The sequence below is a fragment of the Diadema antillarum genome, unplaced genomic scaffold (genome assembly GCF_040938485.1).
Source record: "Diadema antillarum isolate AM-2024a unplaced genomic scaffold, OU_Dant_1.0 seq00000218_RagTag, whole genome shotgun sequence".
NCBI classification, from domain to species: domain Eukaryota; kingdom Metazoa; phylum Echinodermata; class Echinoidea; order Diadematoida; family Diadematidae; genus Diadema; species Diadema antillarum.
In genome coordinates, this window is record NW_027271273.1 from 17,598 (window position 1) to 38,219 (window position 20,622).

A 20,622-nucleotide genomic window follows, 5' to 3' on the forward strand; every position below is an offset into this window, starting at 1 on the left:
GTGGGGGCAACATCATTGCCAGTCCTCAAATTTAAAATCTCATTTTCTTTGTAAAATGTTTGGTCGTTCAAATTCATGATTAAATTTTCTACAAACCTAATAGGTATTACCACCAGTTTGATAGAATATACAAATGAACACAATGCCCCTCCACAAGTTTTATAATGTGTAATTTCTTCCGCAAGAATGTGTGGAAGGTGAACTAGCGATACAGGTAAGGGTTAGACCCACTGCACTAGGTCCTTTGTTTGTTGTAGTGTGAATATTGTCCTTCTCTGATTTCCTACAGGTTGGATTAGGACAGCTGAATTACCAAGGTGGGCGTGGAGTCCTCCAGAATCATAGGGTGAGTGCGTCTCCTTCAGTTACACCTTCTTTGGGATAGGGGATGTCTTATACTTCAACCAATATCCTCCCCTGGATCCAAAACGTCTGTCAGTACTAAGTACCCATGTAGCATTGATATGCAGATCTCATTATACTTGTAGTGGACACCTATATGTACTACAGGGCAAAATTTATGTTGCTTTTGGTAAAAAGAGAGGAAAGAAAAGATATATAAATATGAGGTATACATAAATTCTAGAGTCATGAAAAAATAGTGGTTTTACACTGTAGATTCAATGGCGAGAAAGGGGTATGCACTTTTATGAGCATAAGTTCCTCCATTACAACATTAATGATTATCTGTAGCCTTTGCAGATTGTAGACTGCAATTTTCTATTTAGTTTCTTTACACCCTTCTGTGTGCGATGCATGATATAAATATATATCAAGCTGTATTGTACCGATTAAAACTGCAACAAACTGTTTACTGTAAAACCTAAAGAGAGAGTGCACAAAATGATTTCATGTAGTATTCCACTCTCTAAACTGTCAGTGTTTCCTTGTTTTCTCCCTCAAAACACGCAGAGAGCATTCGAGTACTTCACCCAAGCTGCCGAGACGGGGGATGCAACTGCACAGGCCTACTTGGGAAAGGTAATTGACCGAGCTCAAGATCTATCGTTTGCTTTAGCCATGGCATGTGGTATTCCAAGCATTTTAATGTGTTTCATGATATGATGAAAAGCATTCTGCAGGTGAATTATGTCAAAAGTCAGCTGCGTTAATTATTGTACCTTCTCCCCTCAGATCTCCAGTCCATTTCTTGTTTGACAAGAGTCTCCAGAAAAAGAACACAGAATGTTGGCATATAGCTAGTACTATTCATTCTTTGCCCCTAGAAATATTAGTTATTGTGTAGATGACCATCAAATCTCCTTCATCAATTTCAACCAATATTACATGTGTATGTATACTGTTTATGTACCAAAGGTATGTGTATATTGTGTGAAAATGTATGAAAGCATCCAAATTCCAACTATGTAACAATGATGAATGAAAACCTAGGATCTTAATCACTTAGATATGCTATTGTAATTGTTAATGTTATTGTTATCATTAGTCTATTTCTGTTTCATTCACCGAAGATGTATTCCGAAGGAGGCCCTCTGGTGAAGCAGGACAATGATACAGCCATGAAGTACTTCAAGAAGGCCGCTGACCAGAACAACCCCATTGGGCAGAATGGTCTTGGTCTCCTCTATCTGCATGGCCAGGGAGTGGACAGGGTAAGTTAAGGTGGTACCTGTTAAGGAATATTGAAGAAAAAAAAAAAACAGGAACACAAAACTCTTGTGAATTCAAAAGGCATCTATGCTTTTCTCAGTCAGGTGAAGTGTGGCAAAAAGAAGGCAGTCAGTGTTGATGTAGCCAGTCATTACTATAAAGTAATGAATAACTGATTGACTGACTGACTGACTTACTGACTGGATGGCTTACTGAATGAATGAATGAATGAATGAATGAATGAATGAATGAATGAATGAATGAATGAATGAATGAATGAATGAATGTAATATTGTAATGAATGGATGAATGGATATATAATCTATGTGTGCTTTTTTGCATTGCTTTCCCCTTTTCAAACATGACTTGATATCAGCTTCAAAATCATTACCCCCTTCTGTTGTGATTATCAGAAAGACTCAGAACTGAGACTCTGAGAAAGATATAACTCGCAGTGCTCAGTAGTTCTGTAATATCCTTCCCTTTCCTCCTCGTGTAGCAGGTTTTAGTGTCTTGAATGCGATTGATTATGGGGAGTCATTGTGAGTCACAATTTTTTTTTTTGGACCTGTCCAATGCACCATACTATTCAGTGTTGATATAAATGTTAGATTTAAGATGTGCTGCATTATGAATGTATCACTTGTGTCACCCTGGATTACTCCTTTGGTTTCCCCTGCCCCTTCTTGCACCCCAACTCCCACCCAGGATTACACCCGAGCTTTCCAGTACTTCCAACAGGCAGCAGACCAGGGCTATGTGGATGGTCAGCTGCACCTGGGCACCATGTACTACAGTGAGTACTAGTAACAATCAGGTGCCCCACAGCTTCTCTTGTCCACCTTCTCATTGCATTATTTGTGAATGACTCGTCTAGGTTGTTATAGATGTTTGTCGACAAACAGCATTGGCCTTCTCATTTGATGGGGATGGGACTGTAAAAATTAAAACATTTTGTAATTTTTTGTTGGAGCCTTCTGATGAGAGCATAGTTAACCTTAACTTCATAAAATTCATAATTTTTGAATGGAGTATCTGATTTTCCTCAACTTCACAGATATGTACTGCTAAAATTTCTGCATTTTATGAATTTTTGGGGTACCCTGGGATATCAAATAGAAATCTGCCATTTTGTTTAATTGTTTAATTTTTTAGCACTGTACCATGTAGTTTCTTTTAACACAAAAACAACCATGTAGTACACAAAAAAAAAAAAAAAAATGGGAAAAAGCAATTTTGCTGCTCTGTGCAAGAAGATTATGTAGCACCAATGAAAAAAAAATATATATATATTAATTCCTTTTGAATTATGAATCTTGGTTGCACCAAAGTAAATTTTGATATTAGATTTTGAAAAAGATCACAAATTACTTACAACTTCTTGCACAGATTAAACAAGCAGGTCGAACTTTTTCCCATTAGTTCCTCTAAAATTATAAAAAGAGTGTTATTATCATTATTGTAATTACATTAGATATGTCATAACAGTGCTTAACTGTCATTGGGATCATTATCACCAGTCGCTAAAATTTGGCCACCACAACAGCAGTGTGTAACTGTACATCCTACAAGCATTAGATGGCGCTACACAATGCCCCATCCTGGGGTATGACGCTAGTCCGGGTGACAGAGTGCTGCATCATTTGAACGGAATCTATGTTTGTATTTGGGGTGAATTCCCCTTCAAAGCCATATTGCATACTTTCACACCTTTCGTAACCTGTCTCTCATTTTTCTCATCCTCCACCACAACTCCTTCCCCCTCCCCTGTGCTTTCTCTCTCTTTCGTCTCTCTCACTGTATTTTCAAACAGGTGGCCTCGGAGTGAAGCGGGATTACAAGATGGCTGTGAAGTATTTTAACCTGGCCTCCCAGTCGGGTCACATCCTGGGGATCTACAACCTGGCACAGATGCACGCCACAGGGACGGGGGTCATGAGGTCGTGTCACACAGCTGTGGAGGTCAGTGGCGTGAGGTCACATGTGCAAGTGGAATGATTATTTCCTTCCACTGTCACAGAGCGGTACTGAATACACTTTTTTTCATTAAAAGTGGTATTGCCTTTTTCTCAGGGAGACATTCCATTGACGTGCAAATGCCTCTCTTAGACATGCAGTTCTAGTTTCCTCAGTTTACCGGTTGGAAAGAAAATAGCAATGTATATTGAGAATGATTTTGATATGAAGTTGTGTGACCACAAAGTAAGAACATCCTTGCAAAATGTTTGGTCTCCATAGTGACAAAAGAGTTCTTTTGATCTGAACGTTCTTCAAGAGCAAAATGCACACTCAGTGGGTAATCTTTTTCGGATGTTTATTGTAATGCCTTATTCTGTAGACAGAAATTCTGAATACTTATATGTACGAAGCACTTCTTTTCATTGATGGATAATTTAGAATGTCTAGTTGAGTGGAACAATGAAATTGCTTGTCTCATGAATTGCATTAAGTGCGATTAAACAAGGAACATTAGGGAACGAGACATTCTGCCGTCTGCTTCTGAGATTCTCAGTAATAATGGGCTTGTTACCTTTTCTGGATAAGTCATCATGTTCATGTTCATGTTCAGTGTGATCTATGAATAGTGCGCATATATGAATGTATTGGGTTGATGTGGTACAAGTGTGACGGTATTCACATTGGTGTGAATTGTAAAAGGGCACTTCATGATGAGTGTGTCTTCCATCAGTGTGAATACCCTATACTGCATATCTTGCATTCATACAATGTATGTGAGGAACTAATTACTCCTTTTCATGTGTTGCAAGAAGACAGTCTTCTAGACAAAAAATTTTTCTTGCCTTGAAATGCATTTGACATCAGTAGACATGTTCATTTGGGCTGTCCAACTCCATATCTGGTATCCACATCATGGACTGTACTGATGGAGCTCAAAATGGTGTGTGTTTAAGAGCCCTTTGCAGACTAACGACACCACATGTCCCACTGAAAGGGACTGTACAGTACTGGTTGAGGTGAGAATTCAGCTCGTAATGTTTTGCAAGATATTTAGAAACCACTCTATGAAATGTTAAAGAGCATACAATTCTAAGGGGAATCACAAGTTTATTTGATGAAAATGGGTCTTGAAATGACTGAGATATCTAAAAACAAGGAAAAACAAAGAGATCCTAATAAAAGTTGTGGCCTGTTAATTCTATTCCGATCAATTTTTTGGATATCTCATCTACTTCAAGGCCAATTTTCATCAAATAAACGTTGAATCCTTCTTGAAATTACATGCTCTTTCATATTTCAGAAGAAGTTTCTCATTATCTCACCAAAAAGTGTTATAAACCCGAATCCTCACCTCAACCAGTACTGTACAGTCCCTTTAAAGTGTGTGCATTGCGGCTGGCTTCACATCAGAAAACTCACCACGCCCCTGTGATGTGTATGTGCACAATGTGATGCTGTTCAGTGGAGCATGCAGGCAACAAACTCCTGCAGAGTGCATGTTGCACAACTGACTGTGCACGGACCCATGACCTGAATGTGAGTTCACCAGTCAGTGGTCATGTTCTGACATGCGTCTTATTATATCATCCATCCAAAACTGTAGCTGTACAAGAATGTAGCTGAGAGAGGGGAGTGGAGCAGTCTCCTGGAGTCGGCCAGGAAGGCCTACGTGGAGAGGAAGATCCCATCAGCACTCATGCTGTACTCCTTCTCTGCCGAGCTGGGCTACGAGGTCGCCCAGAGCAACGTGGCATTCCTCCTTGACAAAGGTAAGATGAAGCGCCCCCTGTCTTCTCCAGCAAGAGAGTGCGATAGATTTTCTGTATACTGTTCATGCTTATGAAACGGAAAGTAGTGGAAAGATTGTCGTGGATAGTGAATGTGACTGCCCCATTTCCTACTTTGGCAAGACCATTAACATTTACATGATATAGTGAACATATCCATCTCAATGCATTGCCAGTAGCAAAAAGAGTAAGGGAAAATGCAGTGACGGATCTGAGTATGAGATTGTATCTGTTCTATGGATGTTGTTTTGTATGTGTGTATGTGTGTGTGTGTGTGTGTGTGAGTGTGTGTTTTAGAACAGTGTGTGTGTGTGTGTGTGTGTGTGCGTGCTTTAGAACAATGTTAAAAAAAAAAGTATGCGTGTGACAAGTGTTGACAGGAATGAGTACACTGTTTTAGGTAGGTAGAGTGAGGAGTGGGGGACTGGTGGTTAGGGTGGATTTAGGGATATGGGTTATTATTTTGATGTAATGATAAAAAAAAGAGATTTCGTTTGATTAATGCAAGAAGGTTTTATAAGATTTTAGTTTACTGAGGCTCTCATGCCATGCTATTCTTTCATTTGTCTATTTTGTATCATTAAGCAGGCTTGCATGTCATGCTGTTGTTGTTGTTTTTTTCATTTGTATATCTTGTACGATGAAGCAGAAGTTGTTTTTTATTTTCAGTTTGATTGCGTTGATTTAGTTGACTGTTTGTATTTGTTTCATTGCGAAAACTATGGTGACATCAAACGGAATTCCAATTAAAAAAAAATCATTAAAAAAGTAAGATTTGCAGTCAAGCTTAGTTTCAGCCAGCAAGAAATGCAGGCGTTCAGTATACAAATTTTCCCGTTTCCTGGTGAATAAGCAGCCGAGTCGTGAAGATGAGTAGCTCTAGTCTGTTTGTGAGCCCTGTAGATTTATACGCAAATTCAGTGTGTAGTGATACTATGGTACACTAGTAGCATGTATGCTGGTGATGTAGCTCAGAAAGTAATGTTTCTGCCGTACTATCAAGAGATTCTGGGTCTTATGTCCCACTGAATCTGGGCAAGTTAGTATGGTGTGTTATCATACACACCCCCCCCCCCCCCCCCCCCCAGCTCAGAATGCAAAACACAGAAAATGCCCCCCCCCCCCCATTTTTTTTGAGAGTCACATTCCTGATTCCACTTCACTTTTTGTGAAAAACATGGTGAACATTTGGTGAAATTTTAGTATTGAAATAGAGTTACATTTGATACAACTGTCCCATGAGTCTGGCAAGTCACTGTGAGAAGTAATGATGACACTGCTTTATTCCTTTCCCCTCCCTTTCCCTGCATGATTTGCAAGTGATGTTTACAATTTTCACAAACAAAGAGGTAAAAAATCAGAGGAGAATGTTTCTCTATCCAGCAAGTACTGTATATTCCATACATTTTGATGGCTTTTTATTTTGTGAACTTCACGAGTCAGGTGCTATTTACAAATTTAAGAGCACACAACACTATTAGATTAACTCTGATCCCACCATGAATGTGATGCGCACACATACATGTTCTAGTATACATTACACTACATGAACAAATTGTGTGATGATACAGTTCATATGTACCTAAATCTCAGGGTGCCTACTGTGTGAATGGATGCGTACTTCTCTGTGAAAATGAGTGAATGATACCGATTTCGCTGTCCGTTGCTGAATTCCACGATTGCACGTTTAACTACTAGCGAAAACGTCAGGAAGTCCCAATTTGCAGAAAATTAGACTTGATAAATATCAAATGATGTGTGTGCTTCAGAGGAGCTGTCAAGTTGACAATTTCACTCAGACCTTAAATTGATCGCACCCAATAGTTTGTGAAAAGCAAGGCCAGTTCAATCACCCATGCATCTTTGCTTACTGGATGGAAGGATGGTGCAACAAGACAGAAAGTGCCCAAACTGTGACTCTTCTTGTCAAGTTCTTTACACTGCACAGAGTTGTAGCTATTTCCCTGTGTGATAACCTCTCTTCTTGGTTACCTTGCATCTCCAGTTAATTTCATTATCACACATTATGTGGCTGACCAAATGACTGGGTTTTGAGATATTAGTCAATGATGTAATGCTGTTTGTCTTTCGACCTTGATATTAAAGTTTAGAGGAAAGTGTTTGTGTTACATTTAAGTCCAATTACAGTACTAGTGATTCTGCTTTTAAGTTGCGGGTCTTTTGCAGACATAAAATGATTTTTTAAAATGGAATGTGTTGGGGTAGTGAATGCATTAAAATAAAATTGATAGTGATAGCAAAGGGATCATCAACAAAATTCAAAGAGTTTTCATCATACTGCTTTGTTTTGAATCTTTCTCTGGGCTTATCTGTTTGTGTTTTAAATGATTTTTGTGAATGGCATTGATATAGGTGTATAGGTCATTGTGAGCATTTATTGATTACCTTTTGACATCAGATTTTCAGAAAATATTGGTATAAGCAATGAAAAAGGCATTATTGTGGGGGTTTTTTTGGTTAGATATTTCAACACAAATTAATCTCTGTAGTTGTTTGCTGTCAGGCAACAATCTGTGTTAGAGTGTACATTCATCATTCAGTGCATGTGGCGTCAGAGAACTAAAATTCCAGAATTTGATAATGGCAAGTGTGCGTATGCAAACCCATTGGAAGGGATTAGACCACAATTGGCATACTTTCCCTCCCAGCAAACTGGAAACTTTAGATATTGATTACTCACTGCACACATGTGCATCTAAGTCCTTGAGCACTGTCATGGCAGAAATAATTGCTCAACATTGAATGCATTGATTTTCTATCTGTGTCTCAAAGTGTCTTATCATTTGACACTCACACACACACACACACACACACACACACACAAAATGTCAAATGACTGTCCATAATGATGATAGTAATGATACTTAAAGCCGTAAATGAAGCATGGTAACAGAGTTGTTTCCTATGCTCTTTAGAATCATGACTTCAATATTGCAATCAAGTACTGTACATTGTAGAGAGACAAAGAGAGCTAGCATGTATGAATTAATCAGCCAGATCTTGGAAGTGAGATTCTGTACATGAGCAGATAGAGGTCAAGTGAGAAGAACAACATAATGAGGCACAGATTTGTGATGAGCAGTGTCATGGACAGCACCTGAACTGCTTCTTTTATGTTGCAGTGAAAGAACTTTCCTTAGCATTCAAGGGAGCATGTTAGCATAAAAGCAAGTTAGATTACGCAAGTGGGTGATATCTAGGTTTGCAACAGTTTTGTTTCAATATTTTTAAGATTCGGGGTCATTTGAGCCATCTCTTACTGCAAATTTGTCTATTGTGATGTGGCAAAGAAGTGAAACTTTGTGTCATTTTTAAATGACTCAATTGATAGGTTTAATGATGGAAAAAGAATCCATAACACTTTTGCCATTATGGCATATATTCATATATAACCCTCAGAAGAGAACACGGTGCCATGTCGACTTCCTTTGCTGTAGATCCTTGGAGCCTTCCGTGTTGCATTTTCAATGAGATTAGGAGAGTTTACTGGGTGACTGTTGAAATGATGAAGGTTGCAATATTTACCAGGCACATCATTCATAGTGAGAGTTGGCATCTGTTGGGGGTTTCTTCTACTCTTGTGTGCATCCAACATTCCAGCTGTTTTCAAGCAGAACTAGACAAATACCTCCTTAATCATAGATTAGAAAGGCCTGTAAATATTCTTTTCGTCTACTAGCGAAGAAGAGAAATGATGAAGTTTTTATGCATCTTTTATCTCTGTGTAAACAGACAAATGCCAGTGTAGTATTTCTGCCAGCATCCATGCGCTATAATGCAATTGTTGATTTACAACTCTACTGTATACCTGTATCAACAGCCAAGGAAGAGTATATTCTGTGCCTTTGGGAGGTCTTGCATACGGGCGTACACTTCAAAAGAATGATGTGTCCGCCGGCATTCCAGTTTGTTTAGATTGGGCTGCTGATGATTTTCATAGCATGTTTCAACTTTGCAGACGTCCGGCGGGCAAAACAGCTCTGATTTATCTTTCCCCCCATAAATGCCACCGTCTTAGTGACAGGTCATGATAGGCAGGCAGACGTTTTATGAGCATTCTCTCAAGAGGCCTGTGTGTATCCATCTTAATGTACAGGTGCCATGTGTTTCTCTCCATTCAGCTAGAGAAGGGCAAAAGACAAGAACAAGAGAACAAAACAAAAACAAATAGAGCCAAAACAACCAAGCATGGCCTAAAAAAAGAGAGAAAATGAAAGATTGTAGGAAAGTAAATACCTTGATGATAACGCTATCATGAACTCTTATAAATTCCCCTATAAAATTCCTCCGTAGAAATTTGTGGTGTGATGTTGGCAGCAATGACAAATGCAATAGTGGTGGGTGGAATGAAAACAGGACAAAAACTTCTTGACATGAGCAAGGTGGAAGCCAAGTGATATATGTTATGTAGGATGATCTGCTATTGCAGTGGTACATTTTTTTGCAAAGGATTTAAGACGATCTTAAGTTGAGATCAACTTGTAATTATGGTGTGCTGTTGGTTTCCCTGCTCTGTTTTATTTCATGTTTTTAGATTTCACTTCAAATTGTTATCAAAATTTACAGGACAAATTCCTTTATCACTTGTTTTATACGTATGACTAGATGAACAAGTCTGAAATTGCCATTTTCATTTTTATTTGGAAATTGAAATGTCATTGAAAACACACACACAGGATACCATCATTTCATGTCATGTTGATCTTATTAAACTTGAAGATCAGCTTAAATGTTAATGTGTCCCTTTAATAACCATGAAAATTAGATTCCTTTCATTAGTTGGAATATTGTAGAGGAAGGTAATTCTCAGAATAATAAAACTGGAAACTTTATGATAGAGCGGGAAACAATACTGGATTTCCAGTAAATTTATTCAGACCCTGAAAAAATTTAAACCATTATTCTCAGTACAAAAAGGGGACGTATTCTCCACTGACAAGAGGTTTGGTTTTCATTGCTGTTTGAAAAACTCTGAGGTGTATTACCTTAAGATTTCATGCATGATATGGGGAGATATTCTGTAATCTTGCAAAATTTTGTGATGTTTGCCAGAGGAACATATGACATGTGACACACCCCCTGCTTGTACCTTTTTCCCTTCTGTAGGTGAGGCCAACATGTTTGGCTTGAATGAGACATACCAGAGGGCCCTCCTCCAGTGGCAGAGAGCAGCAGCACAAGGTGAGAGTTCAAGTCAGGAGATACTGTAAAAGAAGAAACTTTTGCATGCATGAAATTTTTGTAAATTTCATGAAGAGTGGTGATTCGCAAAAGTAAAATTCACATGAAAGTTTTTGGTCTGCATAATGCACTGAGTGCCAGTAGCAATTAGCGGAAGTTTATGCCACAAAAAATGTTGTCGGCTCCAATTCGCAAAAGTTTCGTGCTGTCAATATTTTTAGTTTTACAGGAGGAGAGCTGTTGGATATTCTATTTTTTATTTTCCCCTTCATTAAAATGTCTTTTACTGCCAGTATTCCTTAGAGATGACCTTTGTCCCAGTGGCAATGTTGAAATTTAGTGTGGTTGGGGTTGCGGTCGTTAGCAGTAAGAGGGCAGAGAATCAGGAAGAGCCCTAAATTTGTTTTGGCACCTTCAAGCGCCTGAACCTCCACTTTTGGAGTGTCACAGTGATAACACTTTCATCTTGAATAAAGTTTGAATTCCACCTTGAAATCGACAACCTTTCTACACATGATGTACAATGTAGCTGACGTAAAAACTTGAGGTTGAATGCCCCCTCGTCAAGGATATGAAGTGATGAGGGCGCAATACTGTAAAACATGATATATTCGTGGCACGAAATTTTCGTGAAGTGGAGCCGACGGCCTTTTTCGCGGCAAGAAATTTTCGCGAATTGCCTCTTGCGTTCAATGCATATAGTGTAGATAAGAAATTTCGTGTGCATTTTAATTTCGCGAATCTTGGCGCTCGCGAAATTCGCGAAATTAAAATGCACGCGAACATTTCTCGTTTTACAGTATATGAAGTCTTTGGCCTGTCTTTATGCACACATTCATGCTGACAGGTATGTACTGACATGTCATTCATGTTTTGTCTTTGTCATTCCTGGAGCTGCAGCCATACAGCCTCTTTGTATCCCACTTTTGTTGAATGATTTATAGATGACATTACTAACATTATGTTTAATAGACTTTGTGCCCAGGCAAAATTTCCTTTTCGGTGCAATTAGATTTGTGAAGATAAATGCCTGCCTTTTTGCAGGTTAATGTCACTTCTTCATTTGAGGAGACCTCTCGTTTAATTGCTCGGTAATTAATGGAAGATAGAATTCACAAATTGCTAAGCTACTGGGATATTCAAGACATTGTTGATGATGACTGGTACAAGTAAGAAATAGCTTGTCATTGTCTAACTCCATCACTATAATGTATCCTTCAAAACACATGGCAGCACATGTCTGTCCAAGTAGGAAGAAGTTGGGATGCACAATTAGGAACATCAAAATAATGTTTCTAGTGGTCCCAGTATTCATAGCAACATGATTATGCATTTTTGTTTGGATATCCAGTAGAGAGGCTTGAATTGAATTGAATTGAATTTATTTTCCATTTCCATGTCAACATGAACACATGAACAAGTACAAAGACATGATACATATCATTAACACACAAGTAAAAGTACAATTTACATAGACAATTAAAAAAAAAAAAAAAATAGAGACAATATGAATGGCAAATGGATGGATCTCCAGAAAGTAATAAAATAACTTATAACTTGAAGATCCAACAACAATCATATAAAGTATAAGTTGTCATTGACATACATATCAAGAACATTGAGACATTTGTACATACGCACACATACACGCACACATATCACAATAACTCAGCCTGATTATTAAAAAAAACACAAAACAAAACAAAAAAAAAACAAAAACAACAACAACAACTAATTATCTGATATAAACTTTTGTAATAAATATTTTTTCAACTTTACTTTAAAATTTTTCACAGCACTGCATTGTTTTATATTTTCAGGTAACATATTCCATAATTCTGGTGCTCTGCATATGATATTAGAGTTTGTAAACGAGAACCTTCCGTATTGCACACGAAAATCATTTGCACTTCTGGTATTATAATTGTGAATTAACCTATTTTGCACAAACAAATTATCAAATAATTCTGGTAACCTATCATTAGTATATGAATGCATAAAACAAATCACTTGGTAATCATAAAGTAAAAATACTGGCAGTATATTCAATTCATGAAACAATGGCTTTGTATGGCTATCATATGAAGACTTTGAAATGATACGTACCGCTCTTTTCTGCAGTAGGAAAATACGATGCAATAAATACTTACTACAAGCACCCCAAACAATGATATTATATAACAAATGAGGAAGGATTAATGAATTATAAATGGTTAAAAGAATACATTTTGGCAAACACGTTTTTAATTTACTCATAACTCCAATAATCTTAGATATTTTCAACAATATTTCATTCACATGTGTCTTCCATTTTAGATCAGAGTCAATACTAATACCTAAAAATTTAGTTGTCTTTACATTTGTTATTACATGGCCATCAATAAATACCTTCAATGTACTTGTATCTTTCTTACGAGAGTTAAAAATCATCATATGCGTCTTTTCATAATTCAATTGTAACTTATTTGCACTTATCCAATTACTAACTTTACACAGTTCCATGTTAATCATTTTAGCCAAACATTCTACATTTTCATGTTTAAAAAATAAATTAGTATCATCAGCAAACAACAGTACATTCATGACATTAGAAATATTTGATAAATCATTTATAAATAGCAAAAACAAAAGGGGACCTAATATTGACCCTTGAGGTACTCCACACACAACTTTTTCATGTAAAGAATTATAATCAGAAAATACAGTAAACTGTTTTCTATCAAACAAATAATTACGGAACAATTCAAGTGTTACTCCACGGATCCCATAAAAACATAATTTATCCAATAATATTTCATGATTAATAGAGTCAAATGCTTTTTTAAAATCCAGAAAAATCCCAACTATTATTTCTTTATTCTCTATTGCTTTTGATGAATTCAAAATAAAATCCAACAAAACATGAGATGAAGAATGTTTAGCTCGAAATCCAAACTGCTTTTTATACAAAATTCCATGTTTATCTAAGTGACCTTGTAATCTAACATACAAACACTTTTCAAATATTTTAGAAAACAAGGGTAATAATGAAATGGGCCTGTAATTTGAAAACACATCAACTGGTCCTTTCTTATGAATCGGAATAACCTTTGCTAACTTTAATTCCTTTGGTATTTGGCCTGTTTCAAGACAGAGGTTAAAAATTGAACACAAAGGTATACATATTATATGAATTACTCTCTTAACTACCAGAGACTTAACTTGATCATACCCTGGAGCCTTTCCATCTTTCAAAGCTAAAACATAATCAATAATCTCTTTTTTATTTACAGGTTTAAAAAAAGCAGTTTGATTAAAATTTCCACATAAAAAATCTCTGTGAGTGAAAAAACTTTGCCTACAGCCTTTAGCAATCTTATTTCCAGCATTAATGAAATAATGATTAAAATGTCGTGCAATATCTTCAGGATTTTCTAATACTTTACCATCATGCTGAAAAACCTTTTGTTGAACCCTTGTTTTACGTACTTGTAATACATCATTAATTAACTTCCAGGTTTTAGATATATCACCTTTTAAATTCTGAAATTTACAAAAATAATACTTTCGTTTGGCAGCTTTAACAGCATTGGTATATACATTACGAGATTTAAGGTAGCATTCTTTTCGATACTGGGAAGGATTTTTAATAAATTTCTTATACAACCTGCCCTTTTTTGAACAGAGTTTCTTCAATTCATACGAATACCAAGGTTTATCAATTTGTTTTTTCTTTACACACTTCAGTGGAAAACACATATCAAATGCATTACAATAATACTCTATAAAATCTGTATATAAATATTGTGGATCCTTACTGTTATTTTCTTTAAACATAATATTATATTCCTCTAATTGCCGCATAAAATTACACATATTAACATCGTTCACTTCATACTGCATCTGCTGTTTATCAATACCACCATCATCAGAAACACCATTATTAAGTACATAAAAAATAGGTAAATGATCAGATATATCTGTCACCATTATCCCAGAAAAAGCACTCACATTATCATCATAATTTGAATAAATATTATCAATCAAAGTCATTGACTTATCCGTTATTCTTGTAGGTTTGCTTATCATAGGCAAGAATGAATGGGCATGAAATGTTTCTAAAAATTCATGAGAATAAGAGCTAACATCAAGTTTCATCAAATCTATATTAAAATCTCCAAGCAATATACATTCCTTATGCTCTGAATTAACAACAGATAATATCTCTTTCAAATGATTGAGATAACCTTTTACAGATTTACAGGGTGGTCTGTAACACACACCAATAATAACATTTTTATGAGATTTATGTATTTCAATGAACAGCGTTTCACATACATCATTGAATATACTAATATCTGGTCTCATAACATATTTCAGATCTTGTTTAATGGCAAGAGCTAATCCTCCTCCCCTCTTATCTATCCTTTCTTTACTGACAATATTATATCCACAAAAAGAATAACATTTTGCATTGCTAGAATCTAACCAAGTTTCTGTCAATGCAATAACATTAAAAGAACACTCAAGAGAATCCAATAAAAGTGTAATATCTTCATAATGTTTTGGTAAACTCCTGCAGTTCATATGAAAAACAGAAAATGATTTTTTATATTTACAATTATAAAATGCACTAAAATCAGCTGGGGTAAAATATTTTGAAGTCTCACTATCCATATCTTCCTTCAAAAAATCGTTAATATCATTGTCAACACAACAAAAGTCTGATTGATGAGAGTGCATTGTTTCAGAATTGAAAAAAGTATTTATTGCATTATAAAAATCAGTATCAGAGGAGTGCATATTAAAAGGTAATTCTTTACCAATGCATACATGACAATACCAGGATAATCTTCCACTTTCACCAAGTTTTTCAAAATCATCGAGTGAAAAATTAGGAATACATTCTACATGCACCAGATGGGTACATAAATTACAAAGCAGTGATACTTCTTCAGAATAAACAGGCTGTGAACATGTAACACATAGACATGAATTAAACATACTACAAAGGAGATCAGGTAAATGAAGAAATTTGGAAATAAGTGCCAGTGGTTGGATATTAAAGTTGTCCTTCAAATGTCTGAACACTACTCCCCACCCTGCCCCACTATCTAGTTCATTTTAAAACATAGTGTGCCTACCTTGATAGTATTTATATCTGTTTCATTCACACAAGTGATGTACCTCTAGGAGTGCTGAAACTTTTTCATCATCAAAGTCAGATGCTGAAGTTTTCATTTGTGTCTTGATAGACTGTAGCCTATTGAGAAACAAGAATATAGATCTGTGTATTTCATTTTGTTGTGAATTTGAGTGAACAAAAGTTTAACCAAACATTTTGTTTTGATTAGTACCTTGAAGTGCAGACCATGTCCATTTGTTCATCAATGATTTCACTGCCGCCAATGATCTATGCTGCATTAAAGTTTGATGACAAAGCTGAAATTGTAGGAAAGATTGAATAAACATGACACTGAATTTCCTGTGACCATTCACAAGTAAACCTGTGTGTCATTCTATACAAGGATCTGCTTGTTTATGGTCATTTTCTGTGCTGCGCTTTTACCCAGGTTACACACATGCCAGGGTAAAACTAGGGGACTACCACTACTATGGCTTTGGCACTGAAGTGGACTATGAGACCGCCGCCCTGCACTACAGGCTAGCATTTGAGCAGCAGCACAATGCCCAGGCCATGTTCAACTTGGGCTATATGCATGAGAGAGGTCTTGGACTAAAAAGGGTAAGAAAAAAAATCTGCATGCATTTCTCCCAGATGATTATGCTTAACCTTCTACAGACATTAAATTGCCAAAGATATTGAGGTTACAACTAGAACGTTTTAACTCATATTTCCCTCCCCCCCCCCCCCCCTCCCCGAACAGGAATGTAATGTCATGTGATTGGATAAGAAGTTAAAATCATGTAAGCCTGTGTGGTTGGTGTGTTTATTACCTCCAACAAGGAAGGAGGTTATGTTTTCATCGGTGTTTGTTTGTTTGTGTGTTTGTCTGTGTGCAAAGTAACTGAAAAAAAGTTGTTGATGGATTTGGATGAAACTTGTAGGAAAATTTGATAATGACGCAAGGAACAGATGATTAAAATTTGGTAGTGATTCAGGAATTTATATGGATTTTTGAATGATTTTTAATCTTTTTGTAGATATGGTCAATGAACTTGGGAGTTCAAGCTGCGCGTAGGTCAAGAGGAACAGTTGCAGACTTTCAGTGAAAACTGTCTTTTTCTAAAACTTAAACATATGTGGTGGCTAAATGCTCAAGTGGAAACTCTTTATTCGTATGAATTTGTACGTTAGAAGTAAAATGGGAAATATTTCCTCTCTGCTATTAAAGATATGTGACATACAGAGCCATTTTATCATGCTAAAAGCCAAAGTCATTGGCATGCTTGATTCATCTCATTGGGAGTAGGAGGGGAAAGATTAACTCAAATCATTTGTACTCTTTGGATGTGGCTGACCTTTGGATTTTTTTTTTCCAGTAGAGAGGATGCTTTCATGCTCTGTAATATGCCCTTTTGTGAAATGAAACTAAATTTATTTCGGACTGAAACTTGTGATTGGGCAGTGAGATTCATATATTTGTTATTTATTATTATTACTTTTTTAATGATCACTATAGTGCTATGACCCTTGGTTTTTTTTAGTGTTTGTCATGTAATCCATTTCAGGTTGTGGTTGTTTTCTGTATGTGTGTGTGTGTGTGTGTGTGTGTGTCTGTGTGTGTCTGTGTATGTTTGTGTGTACATGTATGCTTCCATGTTGTGCGTATATGTACTGCAGTGTACTCACGCAGTGTTTGTTTTAATATTATATTAGATTAGATTTTGCTACTGTTGTTTCTTCGGCAATGTGATTATATTTTTAGCCAATATGAGGTATAGATTAAAACTGAAATGCCATTATGTGGAGATGCCTAAAAATACCTCATGGCAAACATCACTAGCTTTTAAGGCAATAAATACATGGCTAAATATGGCAGAATTACTGGAGGTTAAAGAGTGTACATAATATCCCGACTTGTGTGTTGTCTTTATCATTTGTAGTTTGTTATTGCAGACCAGCAGCACTTCTTCTTTATACTTACCTTTAATTGAGCAGGATATTGCATATCTTATATGGCTATTTTTCGCTTTTGATACTACTGTTGGCAAAATGTGTTACAAGTACATATATATCTCTTACATGTGTAGGTTGTTTTTCACATGTTTTATAACTAGCATGTGGACTGCCATAGCATTCTTTACAGTTTGATCAGTCTAATGGAAGCTTTTTTGTCAGTTTCCCATGATTTTCAACCTCTTCCAAAACAGTACATTAGTTGTGGATTCTGTCCCTAGTTATTCCTTAAACTAGCGTCCAAATTTGTAGGGTCTTCAAATAATTTTTGTATCAAACAGCTTTGCTTCTCTTTCAAAATAACGGTTGAAAATCCATTCTGTTCACTTTCATTTTTTTTTTGTTTTTTTTTTTAACTCCACTTCGTCTGTGGTGCTCTTTTATATGGAAGATTTTTTTGTTTAATTTAAATCCCCACTGTCCACATTCTCACATTGTTCTCTTTGATGAGTGGCCATTGATGTTATGAAATATTTACTGTTTATGTTAAAAACGATAGAAATAACTGTTTGATGCCTGATTGACTGACTTGATCAATAACAGTTGAAAAAAACACTCACAAAAAAAAAAGAATGACTGAGAGAGTAGAGATGGCCTGCACAGAAAATTGAATAAAATGACAGTTGTTTTTTTTAATAACATTTCAATGATTTTGTATTTGTTAACATTATTAACATAATTAACAAGGAGTATCTTTGTTCTGTTGTCTATTTTTATTATTTGATTGTTGTTGTTTTGGGGGGCTTGCTATGTATGATATAATGAATGAAGCTTTCGTATGTGACTGGAAAGATGCAGTGTCAGAGGATCCTTTCAAAATGTTGAATAAGTGGCATAAGTGGTGTGCTGCCCTCTGTAGATCAAAATTCCTTGTAGATTCACTACCTCATATATATTCTCGGTAGAGTGTCTTAATAGTACGACAACTTTGTGGCATACATATTTTGAATAGGTCTGGACCATCGTCTTCTGATAAGTCACTCACTCCTGATGTTTACTGTGATGTGGAGAAAAAACACACACACTTAGAATAGTGTGAAAATATCTGTGATAGGATAAGACACAATGTACAAGAGTAAACATGGCAGATTGCGAGTTACACAGAGTGGTTACGCGATAGTCGCTTCGTGACCATGAAATGCGTTGAAGGGCGTATCTTCTACTTATCATTTTACATCATATATCGACTGTGTAATTGCATTCCACGTTCCACTTGTTGGAGAAATGTCATGGCATGATCCCGATAATCCATGCATTAAGGCAGTGAGATACAATATGTTTTTTATTCAGTGAAAATATTGGATTGCAGTTCTTATGTAGCTGTTACACATTAATTCTTGTAAAGGTTTACTCTCTGAAGATTTTTAGCAGCTACATGAATTTTCGGTTGTGCTTTACGTAGATGTTCTAAGGCAATGGAAACAAGGTAATTTTCGTACGTGGTAGACTTAGTAAGGTATCAATATCATTTTGCCAATTTCAATGAGAAACGACAATGTTTTCTTTGTTTTGTGACTGCTGTAGTGTGAAAAAACAACTCGGGAAAAGTGTGTCTTGTGTTTGAGCACACTCTCATACATTTCCGTTTGTCCTAGTGATTCGGAAATCACGTAATCTGAGGCTCTGCTCCGCAGTCAAACCATGTTTATTCATATGGCTTGCATTTCTTGGCCAGCGTGTCTGTCTGAATCTGTGTTCCCCGTTAGGGTAATTGGATGGGTGTGGGAGGTTTGTATTGGAATGGTTTGTGGCCTGACCACTCAATCCTCGGCAAAGCGCATTCCAGTCAAGCAGATACCTCCTGTGCCCTCCGTGACACACCTGCCTTTCTTCTATTTTTCTCTCTTTTTCTCTTCTTTCCAGTCAGCTTGTTTTTTCTTTTTTCTGCCATCTTCTTTTTCATCATCTTCCTCCTCTCCTCCTCCTCTTCCTCCCCCTCCCCATCCTTCTTTCTCCCCCTCCTCCTCCTCCTCTTTCTTCACTATCTTCTTCTTCCACTTCTCCTTTTCCATCTTCCCCTCCTCCTTCTACTTCTACTTCTACTTTATCTTCATCTTCTTGTTTTTCTTTTTCTTCTACTCCTTCTGCTCCATCTTTTTTTTTCTTTTCCTTTTTCTTCTTCTTCTACGTCATCCATTGCTGTGTCTTCTTCTCGAGATGGCCTCCTAAAAAGTACCACATTCACATCCAACAGCTGCCATGCACAACCACACAGATATGCCGGCACCTGCTGTGAAATGGAGCCCATTTGCTCCAAGGTAGTGATGATTTCCCAAAGAGTTGTTACATGAAGGAAGGTCTGGACCCTGTCAGCAATGGATCCTTACCTTCATCTCCAACCACAGTGCTTCTGTTAGGGGGCGAGATTTTCAACATTCTCAACATCATTGGTTTTTGTGTGTGTGTGTGTGTGTGTGTGAGGCCAAAAGTCTCTGGGCATTGATGTAAACCTTTTTTTTTTGATCCACTATTCTTGATCATTAATTTCAGTTCATGGGGGGGGGGGGGATATTGAAGAGGAATAGTTCAGTACTTGTCAAAGTGAAGGATGATTGATTTTTTTGGTGCTGTTCCAATTTAAAAATGTTCAGCTGTGAGGAATAATGGAAAACAAACCAACTGGTTTCAGAGGACTTCCGCCTTTAACAAGTAGCCAGTCTGAGAATGTGAATAAGGGTGTAAATCACTGCAGACCTAGGGCTCACCAACTCATCTCACACCCACTGGACCCGGCGTCAGCTGATTTATAGGCCACGGAAACTCAAACACCAACTGGTGCGGTATCTTGCGAAATACATGCCAGTCACATGTTAATGTATTCTGTGTGTTCTAAACGAGTCCTTTTGAATTCAGAATTTTGTGCAATTGCCGACTTGAAGCGGCATCTCCCAAGAATGCAAAAATGTCATATTAAAGGGATGGAATAGTTTTGGTTGAAGTGGG

General features: G+C 36.7%; 1 protein-coding gene across 1 annotated transcript in view; it reads left to right on the top strand.

The window, feature by feature from the left end:
- Positions 1-20,622, top strand: part of LOC139729124 (protein sel-1 homolog 1-like) — an 85,372-nt gene that overhangs the window by 12,004 nt on the left and 52,746 nt on the right. The window contains exons 9-16 of the mRNA XM_071640054.1: positions 290-346; positions 913-981; positions 1,473-1,613; positions 2,320-2,407; positions 3,425-3,573; positions 5,174-5,339; positions 10,485-10,559; positions 16,112-16,284. Coding sequence (XP_071496155.1) covers positions 290-346; positions 913-981; positions 1,473-1,613; positions 2,320-2,407; positions 3,425-3,573; positions 5,174-5,339; positions 10,485-10,559; positions 16,112-16,284 — 918 coding nt within the window. The remainder of the gene's footprint in view (positions 1-289; positions 347-912; positions 982-1,472; positions 1,614-2,319; positions 2,408-3,424; positions 3,574-5,173; positions 5,340-10,484; positions 10,560-16,111; positions 16,285-20,622) is intronic.